We start from the raw sequence: 14,063 nt of genomic DNA on the forward strand, positions 1-14,063 counted from the left end.
AATGAACACATTTATTCTCAATATACCTACAATCTACCACCCAAATACCTGTCTGTCTACATCTATGCCATGAGAACTGGTAACCGAGACTAGGCCTCCTGCCTGTTCTCTTGCAGGGCTACTAGCAACTGAGGACAGATAGCTCAGCTGTGTCCTTAGTGCTGAGGGTGCCAGGTATCAAAATACATCCATCGCCTGTCAATATAGTATTCAGAGGAATGGTGCCAGTGTCAGTTGTCATATTTCTGCTGAGACAAACAAGTACTTTTTTTTTGGGGGGGGGCAATCTTTTTATATCCTGTGGCTTAAGCATTTAAACTAGAATATGGTGGTGTCATGTTGAAAATTTACTGGGATAGAATGGCAGGTGAGGGGTTGGGGATGTATGTAGTTTAGTTGCCTAGTATGTACCAAACTCTGTTCTATTTTTAGCAATGCATAAAAGCAAGCATAGTAGCATACCCTGTCATCTCAGTACCTGGGAGGTAGAGGAAGAATCAGAAGTTTAAGTCCATTCTTGTAGGAGGAGCTAAGGTGGGAGGAGTAAGGAGAGGAAGAGAAAAAAGGAAGAGGAGGAGCTAGAGAGGGCAGAGATGTAGGAGGGTGAAGAGCCACGCAGGTATGGAGAGCAGTCTCGAGTAACAATTTATATTTAGGTTAGCTAATTGGGAAACACCTCTAATTGTATGGGCATATTGTTATTGAGCATTACCAAACATATAAAGCCTCTGATTAATATTTAAGCATTAGAGTCTCATTTTCCTACTGGGCCTGCGTGGATGGTGGGATGGTCTGGGCAATGCTCAGCCTTGTGGAGACAGTGTAGAAGATTGGCAGAGCCATCTCTCTCTCGTGGGTAGCAGGGCTGGTGTTTCTGGCTGGCCATTTCTAGCTGCTGCACAGACGTGGCCTCCGGCCACTGAACATGGTGGCTGAGCTAGGCAGAGCCACTGCAGCTTGGATAGTGAGCTTGACTAGCAGCCGTTTTAAATAATTACTTCAACACATTCTCATCCTTGACTACACAGTGAATTCGCGGCCAGCCTGGGCTACATGAGATCCTGCCTCAAAAAGAACTAGGCTGGTGTCTAGGGGGTAAAAGCACAGACATCAGGTAAGGAGGGATATGCAGCCAGGATATACAGAGTTCTACCATCATTACCATCATCAAAAATGCAACTCTCTCTACTCCCCAGAGTCCTACTTGTGACTACACTGACATTTCAAACAGTTTGAATGTAGTTTGTATATGTTAACACATAAAAGCATTCCTGTTTTATTATTCTAAAAATAAAAAGTCGTATCAGTCAGCAATAGAAAATTGCAAATAAAAAGTTTAATTTCAGAATCCAAGTTCATCATTTATAAATACACTAAAGCATAGTCCACGCAAATTCAGACTGAGCCTACATACAGTATTTCAACAAAACTTTTCTTCTAAAAGGTCAGAGGCAAATGAGTGATTTGTTTCACCCATAGTATTTAATTGATTTGAAATGAGAAAATGAAAAACATTTTTTTAGACATTATAAGCAAAAACTTTGGAGTCTGGTAAAGAATCTGATAGCTGATACTTCATTTTAATATCCTTGGGATTCTATAATGTCCCAATGATGGTTGAGGCTTCCCTATCATAGGAAAAAAAAATCTAAATGCCTAAGGCTTTTCTCATGACTGCAATAAACAAGCGCTTTCCCTGTCAACAAGCTACCTCCTCAAAGTAGAATCTGAGCTATATCTGGTCAAACTGCGAGGGGGTCAGTGCATACTTCTTATGAGATAGCTTTATTGTATAGAGACGCAAAAATAAATCAGAGGCATGGAGATTTGATCAACAGGCCATCTGTTGTAAACGTGTCATATCATGCACGGGTGAGGTCCTAAGCATGACTTTAAAACTTGGATCCAATTGCAAGGAGCTCATGATAAGCGGGATATCTCTGAGTTAACTGACCACGTCAAACCTGAATGCAACACCTGCCATGAGAACGTTCTTATGACCAACTAGCCATGTGACTGACACTCCGTGGTATGCCCAAGTTCAGTTTTGTTTTCAAATGCCTGGTTCTGTAACGTAAACAGCTTCCAGAATATTCTCTCTTCGACATACTTTTGGAGCCTGTGGTTAAGAACTGTTCAGTTAGGATGGCTTAACCTCCACCTCCTATTTACAGGTTTCATTTAACAGCCACAAAAGCTGTTTTGTTGCAATTAAAATATTTAATTAAAATACAGCACCTGATTTGTGGTTTTTATACAACTGAATAAAAACCCTACACAATAAAATTGTTTACATCTTCTTCCATTCTAGTAAAACAATTATCCCCTCTTAAAAAAAAAAAACAAAAAAAACACTTTACAGTTTTAAACCTGATCATCCTATTTCATAATTGCCAAGACTGTTTCTAGTGGGCTTCTGAAAACGCACCTTGACACCTGGCCTGAAGGAGTAAGGCACATGTGGATATTACGGTGAGAACTGGCAGGTAGCTCCCGATGCCTGGTCTGGTGTCCTACATGGCCCTGCCAGGCGAGTCAGCCCCCGTACAATAGCTAGCACTCTGAAGCATGTTTCCAGTCTGGTGGCTCCATCTCTGAATTCAATACTGAAAGCATATTAAGGGGAGATTTACTTTTAAAAAGATGAGCTTTTCAAAATGCTCCATCATGAACCTGGGCTGGCCAAAGCTGCCAGCCTCCATGGGTGTGCTAAACAGCTTTTCTGAGGGGACTGTACTTGGGGGACAGCCCAGAAATCGGACTGCTAAGGTAGACAGCCCAGGCCACGATGACCGCTTCAGGTTCCAGTAGGTAAGTGGGTCACAGCTGTGTTCCAGCACCTCTTCCTCCAAATATGCAAGCACCATGTCTTCAGGTAGCTTCTCTCTCTGATCTCTTTTTATTGGTGCGAGGGACCACAGGCTCTCCTCTGTGCCAGTGTCTTTAAGTGGGGACCCTGAGTCACAGCCATTGGAGGTGGCTGTGTCCTCTGAGGTAGAATTCAATATTTCTAGCTCCCTGATTAAGTCTTGCCTGTACTGCTCTGCCTCCTCCTCTGTGAACAGGGAAGCTTTGTAGCGAGGGTCCAGCAGTGTGGCAAAGATGTACCTGGGGTCATGGAGGGTGGCAGACAGGCGGCTCGCCATGGCTTCCTTCAGGGACTTAAGCATGGTATCAATGCCCATTGTCTCCCCAAATAGCATCTCAACTTTTCTGCTGAGGATGTGGATCATGGGGATGACCTGGCTCAGTGTAGACATGTGGGCACTCATCTCTCGGCTTGCAGCATCAAATGGTCTCAGCACATGGCACACAGACTGCATGACCTCCCACTGGTCACAGCTGATCAGCTCTCTGAAGTTACACTCAATGGATACCTCGTTAACTGCCCTCTTCTGCTCAATCAGACGTTCAAGCATGTGGAATGATGTGCTCCACTTGGACGGGACATCCTGGATCAGCTGGTGCTGCGGCAGCTCGTACTCTTTCTGCAGTTCTGCTAACTTCTCTCTTGCTCTGGGTGACCGATGGACCCGCTCACACAGCTTCCGGGCAATACTCAGTAAGTTCTGCACCATCCTCTGGCTCTTGATAGCCTCACTCACAATCAGGTTCACTGTGTGACTGAAGCACTGCACACTTGAGTGTTCACCCTCGCTCAGCATCTTCCCTATGCTTGGATTGTCAGTGACAGTGATGCCGATCTGAAGGCCAATGGAAGTCACCCAGGCTTCCCACCAACACTCCAGCTGCTTCTGAATGCTGTTTCCACTATAGTCACAGTCGATCTGTGACACATCTAAAAGTGCTGAACAATGGTGGTCCTCACAATGTGGTCGGACAGCGGATGCGAAGGTGACCCAGTGAGCTGTAAGGGTCAGGTATTCACGAGTCTGGCTACTCATCCATATTCCGGAGGTGAAGTGGACCACGCCACTCTCAGCTTCCTTCAGATGTGACATAATTATCTGCTTCACATTGTCATACATACCTGGGATAGCTGTTCTAGAGAAGTAGGAAGGGGAGGGTAAAGAGTACTGAGGTTTCAAGTATTCGAGCAGCCTGTTAAAGCCAACGTTGTCTACAAGGGAGTATGGCTGAAGGTCAAGTGCAATCATTTCGGCTATGAGACTTGTGATTTTTTTGGCAACTGGATGAGAGTCATAGAACTTCTCTGTGGAGTCACGGAAAGAGGAAGCCCCTGACAGCTCTATGCCCAGAGGCCTCCGGATGCCTGGAGAACGGGACAGAGTGGCCTCTGAGACATCATTCTTGAGTACATGGCCATGGAACCGCTGCAGATGTCTCAAGAGACAGCTGGTGCCCAGGTTGGTGGGCTTCTTGCCCCTGCTGATGGTCCGGCCACAGTGTAGGCACACCACCTTTGTTGAGTCTGCTGAACAAATAGAAAAGTGATTCCACAGCTTTGAGGTCTTCTTGCTATTAGTAGGAAACATACCTTGATGGTTTTTTCTGACCACTGCTGGCAAATCAGTTAATTTGGAGGAGCTTTCTGCAGAAGCCAAAGTGGCATATGGAGAGTTTGCCAAACTTGCACCCAGAAAGTCCTTCTGGTTCCCAACTACTTCAGGGTGGCGTCTATACAAGTGTCGCATCAAACAACTGGTGCCAACATCTCCCTTCTTCCCCCGACTAATAACACAGCTACAGTACCGGCAAACTGCTTTGAGACTGTCCGTGGGGGCCAGGGAAAAGTGATGCCAGACTTCTGACTTCAGTCTTCTCATCACCTTCTTATTTTGCTGGAAGACAGTGCCTGATTCAAACCTTGGATTTACTGTGTCTGCCGGCTGCTTCTCTGGAGAGGGTACTACAGAGGCTTCCCCCAAGTCATCAGATGATGACAACATGGACACATCTTCCCGGGACACGTCCCCAGGATTAGTGTGTGATGACAGGTCCTCAGGAAGCCTGTCTGGGGATGAGGAGGCAGAAGGGGACTCTTTGACTTGTTTCCCTGGAGACAACGATGCAGAGCTGAGATCCCCTTCTGGAGGCAGCAGGGCAGGCAGCAGGGTTGGGGGCATAGGGTACAATGGTGGGATGCCTGTGCTGCCCCCATTCTCCTGTAGTACAATGGATCGATGTGCTCTCCACATGTGCCTGATGAGGCAGCTTGTGCCCAGGTCCTTCCCGTTCTTCCCTCGACTGAACTCATTCATACAGTGGACACAGACAGCCTTGGAGCTATCGAGGGGTGACAAGTAGAAGTGCTTCCAGACGGCTGACCTCCTCCTGGACCCAGATGTGCTTTTGGGAAGGGAAAGGTTTCTGTCTGCCATGGTTTCTGAAGTGTCATCATAATGGAGCATGGAAAGGTTGGGGGAGGAGCCTGCCAAAGTCTCCTCTCTACTATACTTTTCAGCGATAGATATATCAGAGGACACCTCTTCAGAAGAGACTACAGTCACAGACTCTTCCATTATTTGGTCAGGGGATGGGATCTTGGGAGCCATTTTCTGGACAAGTCTGACAGGCGAGAGCACAGTGCTAAGGTCTCCCACATCTGCAGGCTGTGGTGGAAGCAGAAGAGAGGGAGAGGAGAAGGAGGACCCTGCTGATAGACTTCCATTTTCTTGAATGAGCTTGGTGGGGTGTGCCCGCCTCACATGTCTCATGAGGCAGCTTGTACTCAAGTCTTTTTCATTTTTGCCCCTGCTGAACTCTTTCATACAGTATGTGCATATTGCTTTAGTGCTATCTCGAGGGGAAATAAAGAAATGCTTCCAAGCTGGAGACTTCTTCCTGGAGCTTATGTGTCGACTGGAAAGAAGACTCTGGGTCACAGCTTCCATGGCTACATTGTACAGTGTGCTACTATACTGGGAGAAGAGTGACCCATAGTCATCCTCGCTCTCGGCAGGTAAGAATTTCCCAGACGGTTGACAGGCACAGCTTGCTGCCCTGATTTCTGCCTGTTCATCGCCACTGTCTGTCTGTCTCATATCCTCTGACTCACTTTTAAAGTCCACTTGTTCCAAACTGTGACAAGGAATTTGATCATCATCTTCCTCCTCTGTTTTGAAATTTACTTTGTCAGAAACAAAATCACTGTCCCTCTTGGGACAAGTTTCCTGCTTATCCTCCATGACCAACCATAATTATCCTGGTTGCTTTATCATTCTGACATCTTAGGTTAATAAAACTGCTTACAATGTCCACTTGTGACCCCTAAAGTAGATTTTATTCACTTTTTCAGAATCTCATTTTCTAGGCTGTTTACTATGGCTGACCATGAATGTCACTGGAAAGCCAAGTATGTCGCTCACACCAGCACACGGTCACAGGGCATGGAGTGCTGTTCTGCAAGAGTACACCAATGCATGCAGCACAGACTTCTTCCTCTTCTCCAAGACAGGAGCCCCACCATCTTGAAGGCACACACAGTCCTTCTGCATTTCCTGTAACAGAGGATATCTAATTAAGCATGGAACTCAACTGTATATTCAAAATATATTTTATCACAGGGATCAGGCTAAATATATGAGAAAAATTCCCATGATAGAAAGCTAAAGTCAGGGGGCTGGAGAGATGGCTCAGGGGTTGAGTATGCTGACTATTCTTGAGGTTCTGAGTTCAATTCCCAGAAACCATATGGTGGCTCACAACCATCTATAATGGGATCTGATGTCCTCTTCTGGTATGTGACAGTGCACTCACATAATACATAAAATAAATAAATCTTTAAAAGAAAGAAAGGAAGGAAGGAAGGAAAGAAAGGAAGAAAGCTAAAGTCAAATAATCTTGCTAGTGACATTTTGCAATCCACTTTCATAAAAACAAAACCCTAAAAACCTCAATACAGCAAAATTAGCAAAAAGATATAAATTCAAATTCCAGTGTCCCACCAGTAAAGGAGTAGGGAATATGAATGAGAAGCAAAGGTGACACTAAGAGAATTTTCCAAGGAACTTACAGCCTTCTTTGCTTTTTTCCATTAATTTATTCACTTTAAATCCTGATTGCAGCCCGTACCCCATTTTTTTCCTTTAGATTTCTTTGTTAATTATTTATGTTGCAACATCATGTAGCTCTGGCAGGTCTGAATTCAGTAAGTAGACTAGGTTTGCCTTGAACTCTAAGAGATTTACCACCTCTGTCTCTTAAATTCTGAGATTAGAGGTATGTGCCACTTTGAACAACATAAAGATTTTTACATTTTTGCTGGGTGTAATGGCAGATACCTTCAATCTCAGCATTAAGGAGGTAGGGACAGGTGGAGTTTTGCGAGTTTGAGGCCTGCTTGGTTTACACAGTAAGTTTGGGGCTAGTCACAGTGCATTGTGAGATCCTGTTGACAAAAATAATTTTAAAAAATTACATGTATGAGTGTTTTGCATACATGTATTTCTGTGTACCACACACATACAGACCCTACAGAGGCCAGAAAAGAACGTAAGATCCCTTTGAACTGCAATAACAGAAGGTTGTGAACCAGCATGTGGACTCTAGGAACTGAATCCCTGCTTTCTGCAAGAGCAACAAGTGCTTATACCTGCTGAGCCGTCTCCCCAGGCCCGTCTCAGCTCTCAGTTCCCAGAGGACTACACAGTGTTACTTTAAATCCTAAATTCCTTGAAATTAATTCATTCTACCTTCCAGTAGAATATGTAAAGAAAAGAATTTAAAAATTCCAAATGTTCTTATGAAATAATCAATTCACGGAATAACTCAAGCCTGAAATCCAAAGGAGAATATATGTCTACGGAACAGTTTAAAAAGCAACAAAAGGGCTGGCGAGATGGTTGAGTGGGTAAAGGCACTTGCTGCCAACCCTGATGATTCAAGTTTGATCCCCAGAATCCACATGCTAGAGAGAACCAACTCTTCTTCCAAGTTGTCCTTTGACACACACACACACACATACTCCACCTTTTGACACATACACCCTCAACACAAAATAAATAAATGTAAAACAAAGCAGCAAAAGCTAACACTGTCATGTGGAAACAACGTAAACAGGGCCCTAGACCTTAGCACAACTGGCTCCATGATAGAAGTACCATTCAGGCTATAAAACTGCTAGACAGCACCACCTGAAAATAAAGACCATTAAAGTCTACAATTCTGGGAAAGTTTCTAAATGTACTAACCTTGCTTTTTGGCGTCTGTAGTTCTGGTTAACTTGTTAACTACAACATGGTTTTTGTGCTTGAAAGCTTGCCCTGAGAAGGGGTTGGTTTGGGATCCTGAAAACCCAAACGTAGTCACTGGCTGGCTAATACTTTCTACTGGTTTAAACCATGTCTGAACAGTCTTCTCTGGTGTGATCCCACAACAGCACAGATACTGTCATCGTTAAACTTGCTTCATGAGACATTGCTGGGCACAACAGCAAGTGACAAAACTATTGAGAGGCTCTTGAGCATAGTGTCTGAATAGCTACTAAGACCCATACTGAGCACCTTGATGAAGGGTCTAAGCATGATATCTCTGAATTTGCAGCACTACTTTTCAAATCCGGCAGTTTTTAGAATAAGACTTTATACTGACAATAAGGTTATGCTGAACTTGCCTGGGGCAAAGTTAATTAAAACTATCAGTTTTCCTGAAAGAAGACATTCTCAAAAATAAATGCCATAAACAAAACTGACTGAAATACTCAAGGGCTGAGGAAAATAGTTAGGGGTAGAACATCCTCAGCACCACATTAAAAAAAAAAAATCAGCATTAAGATTAAGTACCAGGAGCCGGGCAGTAGTGGCGAATGCCTTTAATCCCAGCACTTGAGAGGCAGAGGCAGGCAGATTTCTGAGTTCGAAGCCACCCTGGTCTCCAGAGTAAGTTCCAGGATAGCTAGGGCTACACAGAGAAACCCTGTCTCAAAAAAAAAAAAAAAAAGATTAAGTACTAGGAAGCGTACACAGGGCTGGAGAGATGCTGGGTCCTTGCTATGTAAACATGAGAACTGTGTTTAATACCCAGAACTCACATAAAGCTGTGCACACTATCTCTGGTTGGTAAGGCCAAGAACTCTAAAAGAGAATATACTTCCACGACTTCCCTAAACCAGTATAATTCCCAATTGCATTCTTAATACTAGACCCGAAGATTAAGTGTAATTCTCATCCCTCAACAAAGAAGTTTGTTTCTGCAGTAGACAGAGCAATACAGAAAAATAAAACTGGTCAAAATGCAGAGAATAAGTGACCATGGGTGCCGAGCGTCAACTGAGACATCTATAATGCAGCCACTACACTGAAGGCTCAAGAAACATGAAAGAGATGGCAGAATGACTAAGAGACAGAGGAGCAGGGCTTCTGCTTTGAGATAGTGTTATAAAATAACCAGGAAGGTAGCCCCATAAAATCTCAATATGGTTACGTAATCGAGACCTGTACAATGATAACACAAGGTGACATACCAACATGGCTGGAGGTAAATCTCACAAGACCTTGACCCTAGATAAAGAATCATAGGCAACTGTTGACTGCTGAGAGAAGGAGAATTAGTCTGCTCCAGGGACAAACTTCAAATAGGTGATCCAATCCCAAGTAGCCAGCTCTAAGCCCATATACATAAGAGCAACACTAAATGAATTCAACAAGTTGTGTTTATAAGTGTGTGCATGCGCCAGGCAATGGTGGCGCACGCCTTTAATCCCAGCACTTGGGAGGCAGAGGCAGGTGGATTTCTGAGTTCGAGGCCAGCCTGCTCTACAGAGTGAGTTCCAGGACAGCCAGGGCTACACAGAGAAACCCTGTCTCAAAAAAGAAAAAAAAAAAAAAAAGTGTGTGTACGCGTGCACACATGCATGTGACAATAATAAAAGGCTGGCCATAATGGTGTATACCTGTAATCCTGATGCTAAGGGGTGAGGGGTAGAAATAGGCAGGGCGGGTCCCTTGGGCTTGTTGGCCAGACAGCCTAGTCAACTCAGTAAGCTCCAAGTTTAATAAGACCCTGTCTCAAACAAGTAACAAAAGATCAAGGTGGATAACTCCTGAGCAATGACACCCAGGGTTGACTTCTGGCTTCTACATGTTTGTTCATGTATACTATAGCATATTCACAAGGGGTGGAGTCGGGGTGGGGAAGTGTAATCTCCCTGGGAACGGGAAACAGACTTTTCAGGTCAACTAAAGGATAGGAACAGGAGGGATCAGATGGGAACAGGAGAGATGACTAAAATAGGGGGCACTTGGGATGATATAGAAGCCTAGTGCAGTAGAAACTTCTAGAACTTAAATGAAGGAGCCCTAGGGAAGATTCCTAGTAATGGCAAATACTGGGCCTGAACTGACCATCTTCGGTAACCTGGTGGGACCAAGACACCAACCCCGCCACAAATTTTTCAAACCACACCTGACCTGCCTGCAAGATGTGTTGGGGCAATGGTGGCTCAGAGCTTGTTAGAGTGGCAAACCAATGACTAGTCTAACTTGAGGCCAAAGCCAAGAGAGGGAGCCCATGCCTGACACTGCCTGGACCGCCAGGAACTGGAAGCCTCAGAGTAATATACAACTGATACCCCCACCCCCGCCAAAAAAAAAAAAAAAAGTAAACTAAATGCTTCCTAACAATATTCTGCTATACTCATAGACTGGTGTCTGGTCCAACTGTCATCAGAGAGGTGTCATCCAGCAACTGATGGGAGCAGATACTGAGACCAACAGCCAAACATTAGGCAGTTTGGGGAACCCCGTGGAAGAAGGGGAAGAAGAATTATAAGAGCCAGAGGGGTTGAGGACACCAGGAGACCATGGGCCACAGCATCAACCATGCAGGGTTCAGAGGTGCCCATAGAGACTGAAGCAGCAGTCATGGAGACTGCATGCTCTGCATGAGGTCCTCTGCACACATGCTGTGGTGGTTATGGGTTTTCAGGAACCCTAACAGTAGAGAGGGGGTGTCTCTGACTCTTCTGTCTGAACTCGGGGCCCTTTTCCTCTTACTGTTGCCTTGCCCAGCCTTGATAAGGGTTTGTGCCAAGTCTTATCGTACCTTGTTATGCTATGTTTAGTAGATCTCATTGGGAAGCCCTGTCTTTTCTGAAGGGAAATGAAGGAGCAATGGATCTGAGGGAGAGTAGAGGGAGGGGAGAGAACTAACTGGGAGGGACGGAGGGAGGGGATGCTGCAGTTGGGATATATTGTATGAGAGAATAATGAATAAAACTCAAGAAGAAAGAAAACACAGTTCAGAACAATGCTCTCATCACACATGTGCCCTAAGTCAATTACAAACAGCTGTACATGAAACAATATATAGTTCATATATAATTATACATATGTATTTTTAATATAGAAAACAAAATTGAGCAGGAAAAGAGTAAATGCTAGATTTGGAAAATTAAACAGCAATTTAAGAAACATATGCAAATCAAACTAATACATTAATACAACAGACTAAGATGGGTGGAATAAAACTTTAAGTGTCCATGAGACTGCAGAGCAACAAAACTGTCAAATACTGCTGCACAGAGAAGACAGGTAAGTACAACAAGCTAAACAGACTTAGGATGCCATCCAGCAGATCCACTGCCAGATCCTACCTGTCTTAGTAACTTTTCTAATGCTGTAAAAAGACACCATGTGCAAAGCAATATATAAAAGGCAGTTAACTGGGGATGCGTGGTCTAGAGCATGGCAGGTATAGCACTGAGAAACTAGCTGAAATCTTACACTTGATCCACAATCACAAGGCAGAGAGAAATGGTTTACTGGAAATGACATGGGCTTCTAAAACCTTAAAGCCTAACCCCAATGACAAACCCCCAGCAAGGAGATCACACTTCCTAATCTTCCAATCAGTTCCAACAACTGCAGCCCAAACATTCAGACATGAACCTACAGCAGCCGTTCTCATTCAAACTACCACACTGCCTGTCTTAGTTAGGGTTGTATGGCTGTGAAAACACACCCCTACAACAACTCTTACAAAGGACAACAGTAATTTGGGGCTGACTTAATATCAGAGGTTTAGTTCATTACTGCCATGGCACAAGGCATGGCAGCATGCAGGCAGACATGGTGCTGGAAGAGCCCAGAGATCTACATCTTGATCCACAGGCAGCAGAAGACCGTGGGTGTAGCTTGAGCATAGGAGACCTCAAAGCCTACTCTCACAGTGACACACTTCCTACAACAAGACCACACCTACTCCAACAAGGCCACATCCATAGTGCTATTCCCTGTGGGACAAGTATTCAAACACACAAGTCTATGGGGGCTATATCTATTCAAACTACCACACTACCCAGGAGAAATATTCATATCAGACACCAGTATTCTACCAGTTGACATAAGTGCGGTCCTGGGTAGCACTAAGATCAAAGATCCTCACAATTTCAGTCAAAGGAAGGGGGCTTCCAAGTACAATAGAAGTGACACCATCCGAGGTTGTTTATCTGAGGCTACTACTGACCTCCGGCCCAGTCTTGAGCCAACACCACCAACATCCACCCACAAAGCTGCATGTAACATCTTGATAGTTTTGGTTATAGTGTGCCAGAAAGTGCTTTAGAAAAGCACCAGGGGGGTTGGGGATTTAGCTCAGTGGTAGAGCGCTTGCCTAGCAAGCGCAAGGCCCTGGGTTCGGTCCTCAGCTCTGAAAAAAAAAAAAAAAAAAAAAAAAAAGACAAAATAACGAAAAGCACCAGGATCAGTCAGGCAGTTTCCATTCAGGAAGGCTGTGGTCAGGTCAGGCTGGATTCTCACAGAAATAACTATATTTCACCCCAGTGAGAGAACAATGATAATTTCTATATGCAGAAAAAGCACTTTACATAATTCAGTATCCATTCATGTCAAAATGCCTCAGCAAATGAAAAAGAAAAGAATTTCCATGATTTGCTAAGAGGAATCTAAAAATAGTTGTAATATCTTCCATGTTTAGACAAACCCGTAACACTCCTCCTAAGATCAGGAGGTTGCTCTCATCACTTTCAGAGTCACAATGGGGCGGGGCAGTCAGTCAGGTGAAAAGAAGAAATAAAAGGCAAACAGTTACATGCAAACACAAAAAATGGATGAGGTGACACATGCCTTTGATCCTAGCACTTGGGAGGCAGATATGGGTAGATCTTCTAAGTTCCAGGCCAGCCTGGTCTACAGAGTGAGTTCTAGGACAGCCAGGTTTACACAGAGAAACCCTGTCTTGGAAAATCAATAAAAACACACACACACACACTAGACATTGTTGTGCATGCCTTTAACCCCAGAGTTTGGGGATGCAGAAGGTCTGAGAGCTAACCTGTGTGCCTTCTGCAGGTAGATCTCGGCAAGACTGAGCCCAGCCCAGTGAGACCCAGACCAGCCAAAGTCTCAAAAGACATGAATTTGGAGCTGGGTATAATGGTGCACACTTTTAATCCCAGCAGTTGGGAGGCAGAGGCGGAGGCGGCGGCGGCGGCGGAGGCGGCGGCGGAGGCGGAGGCGGAGGCGGAGGCGGAGGCGGAGGCGGAGGCGGGCAGATCTCTGTGAGTTCAAGGCCAATCTATTCTACAGAGTAAGTTCCATGACAGCCTGAACTCAAACACACACACACACCACACACACATACACACACACACACACCCCACACACAAAGAGGCAAACAAACTTGAAACAGAAATTCTTCCTTTTTCCAGTTACATTGTAATAAGAAATCTACAAAAACTGAAAGTAATTAATGAATTTTAAGATTTTATGATTTTTTTTTGAGACAACGTTTCTCTGTATATCCTAGGCTGTCCTAGAATTCAAGAGATCTGTCTGTCATTGTCTCCCAAGTGCTGGGATTAAAGGTGTGTGCCACCACTTCTAGCTAAGCAACTATATTTCTATAGATGACTAACTGAAAAATATCCATTTTAAAAATTATATAATATACCTTCAAAATAAAATTCTACTCTCTGAGATGTTTTTCCTTCCTTCTTTTATAAGGAAAGGGCCTTGTTATACACCTGAGGCTGATCTGGAACTTGGAATTCTCCTCCCTAAGCCTCCTGAGTGTTGGGTTCATAGGAGTACACTACTTCATTCAGGAATTACAAGATGTAGGATTTTTTGTTTTTGTTTTGTTTTTTTTTTAAGTATAGAGCAGAGTTTATTCAGGGCATG

The 14,063-nt window shown here is 44.3% G+C and overlaps 1 protein-coding gene across 1 annotated transcript in view; it reads right to left on the reverse strand.

Moving 5' to 3' along the window:
- Positions 1-1,314: 1,314 nt before the first annotated feature.
- The window catches only part of Zbed4 (zinc finger BED-type containing 4), a 34,325-nt gene continuing 21,576 nt past the window's right edge, over positions 1,315-14,063 (reverse strand). Inside the window, exon 2 of the mRNA XM_028753673.1 lies at positions 1,315-6,422. Coding sequence (XP_028609506.1) covers positions 2,601-6,110 — 3,510 coding nt within the window. The 5' untranslated portion in view covers positions 6,111-6,422 and the 3' untranslated portion in view covers positions 1,315-2,600. The remainder of the gene's footprint in view (positions 6,423-14,063) is intronic.

Source organism: Grammomys surdaster, unplaced genomic scaffold (genome assembly GCF_004785775.1).
Source record: "Grammomys surdaster isolate TR1022 unplaced genomic scaffold, NIH_TR_1.0 125953, whole genome shotgun sequence".
Classification (NCBI taxonomy): Eukaryota; Metazoa; Chordata; class Mammalia; order Rodentia; family Muridae; genus Grammomys; species Grammomys surdaster.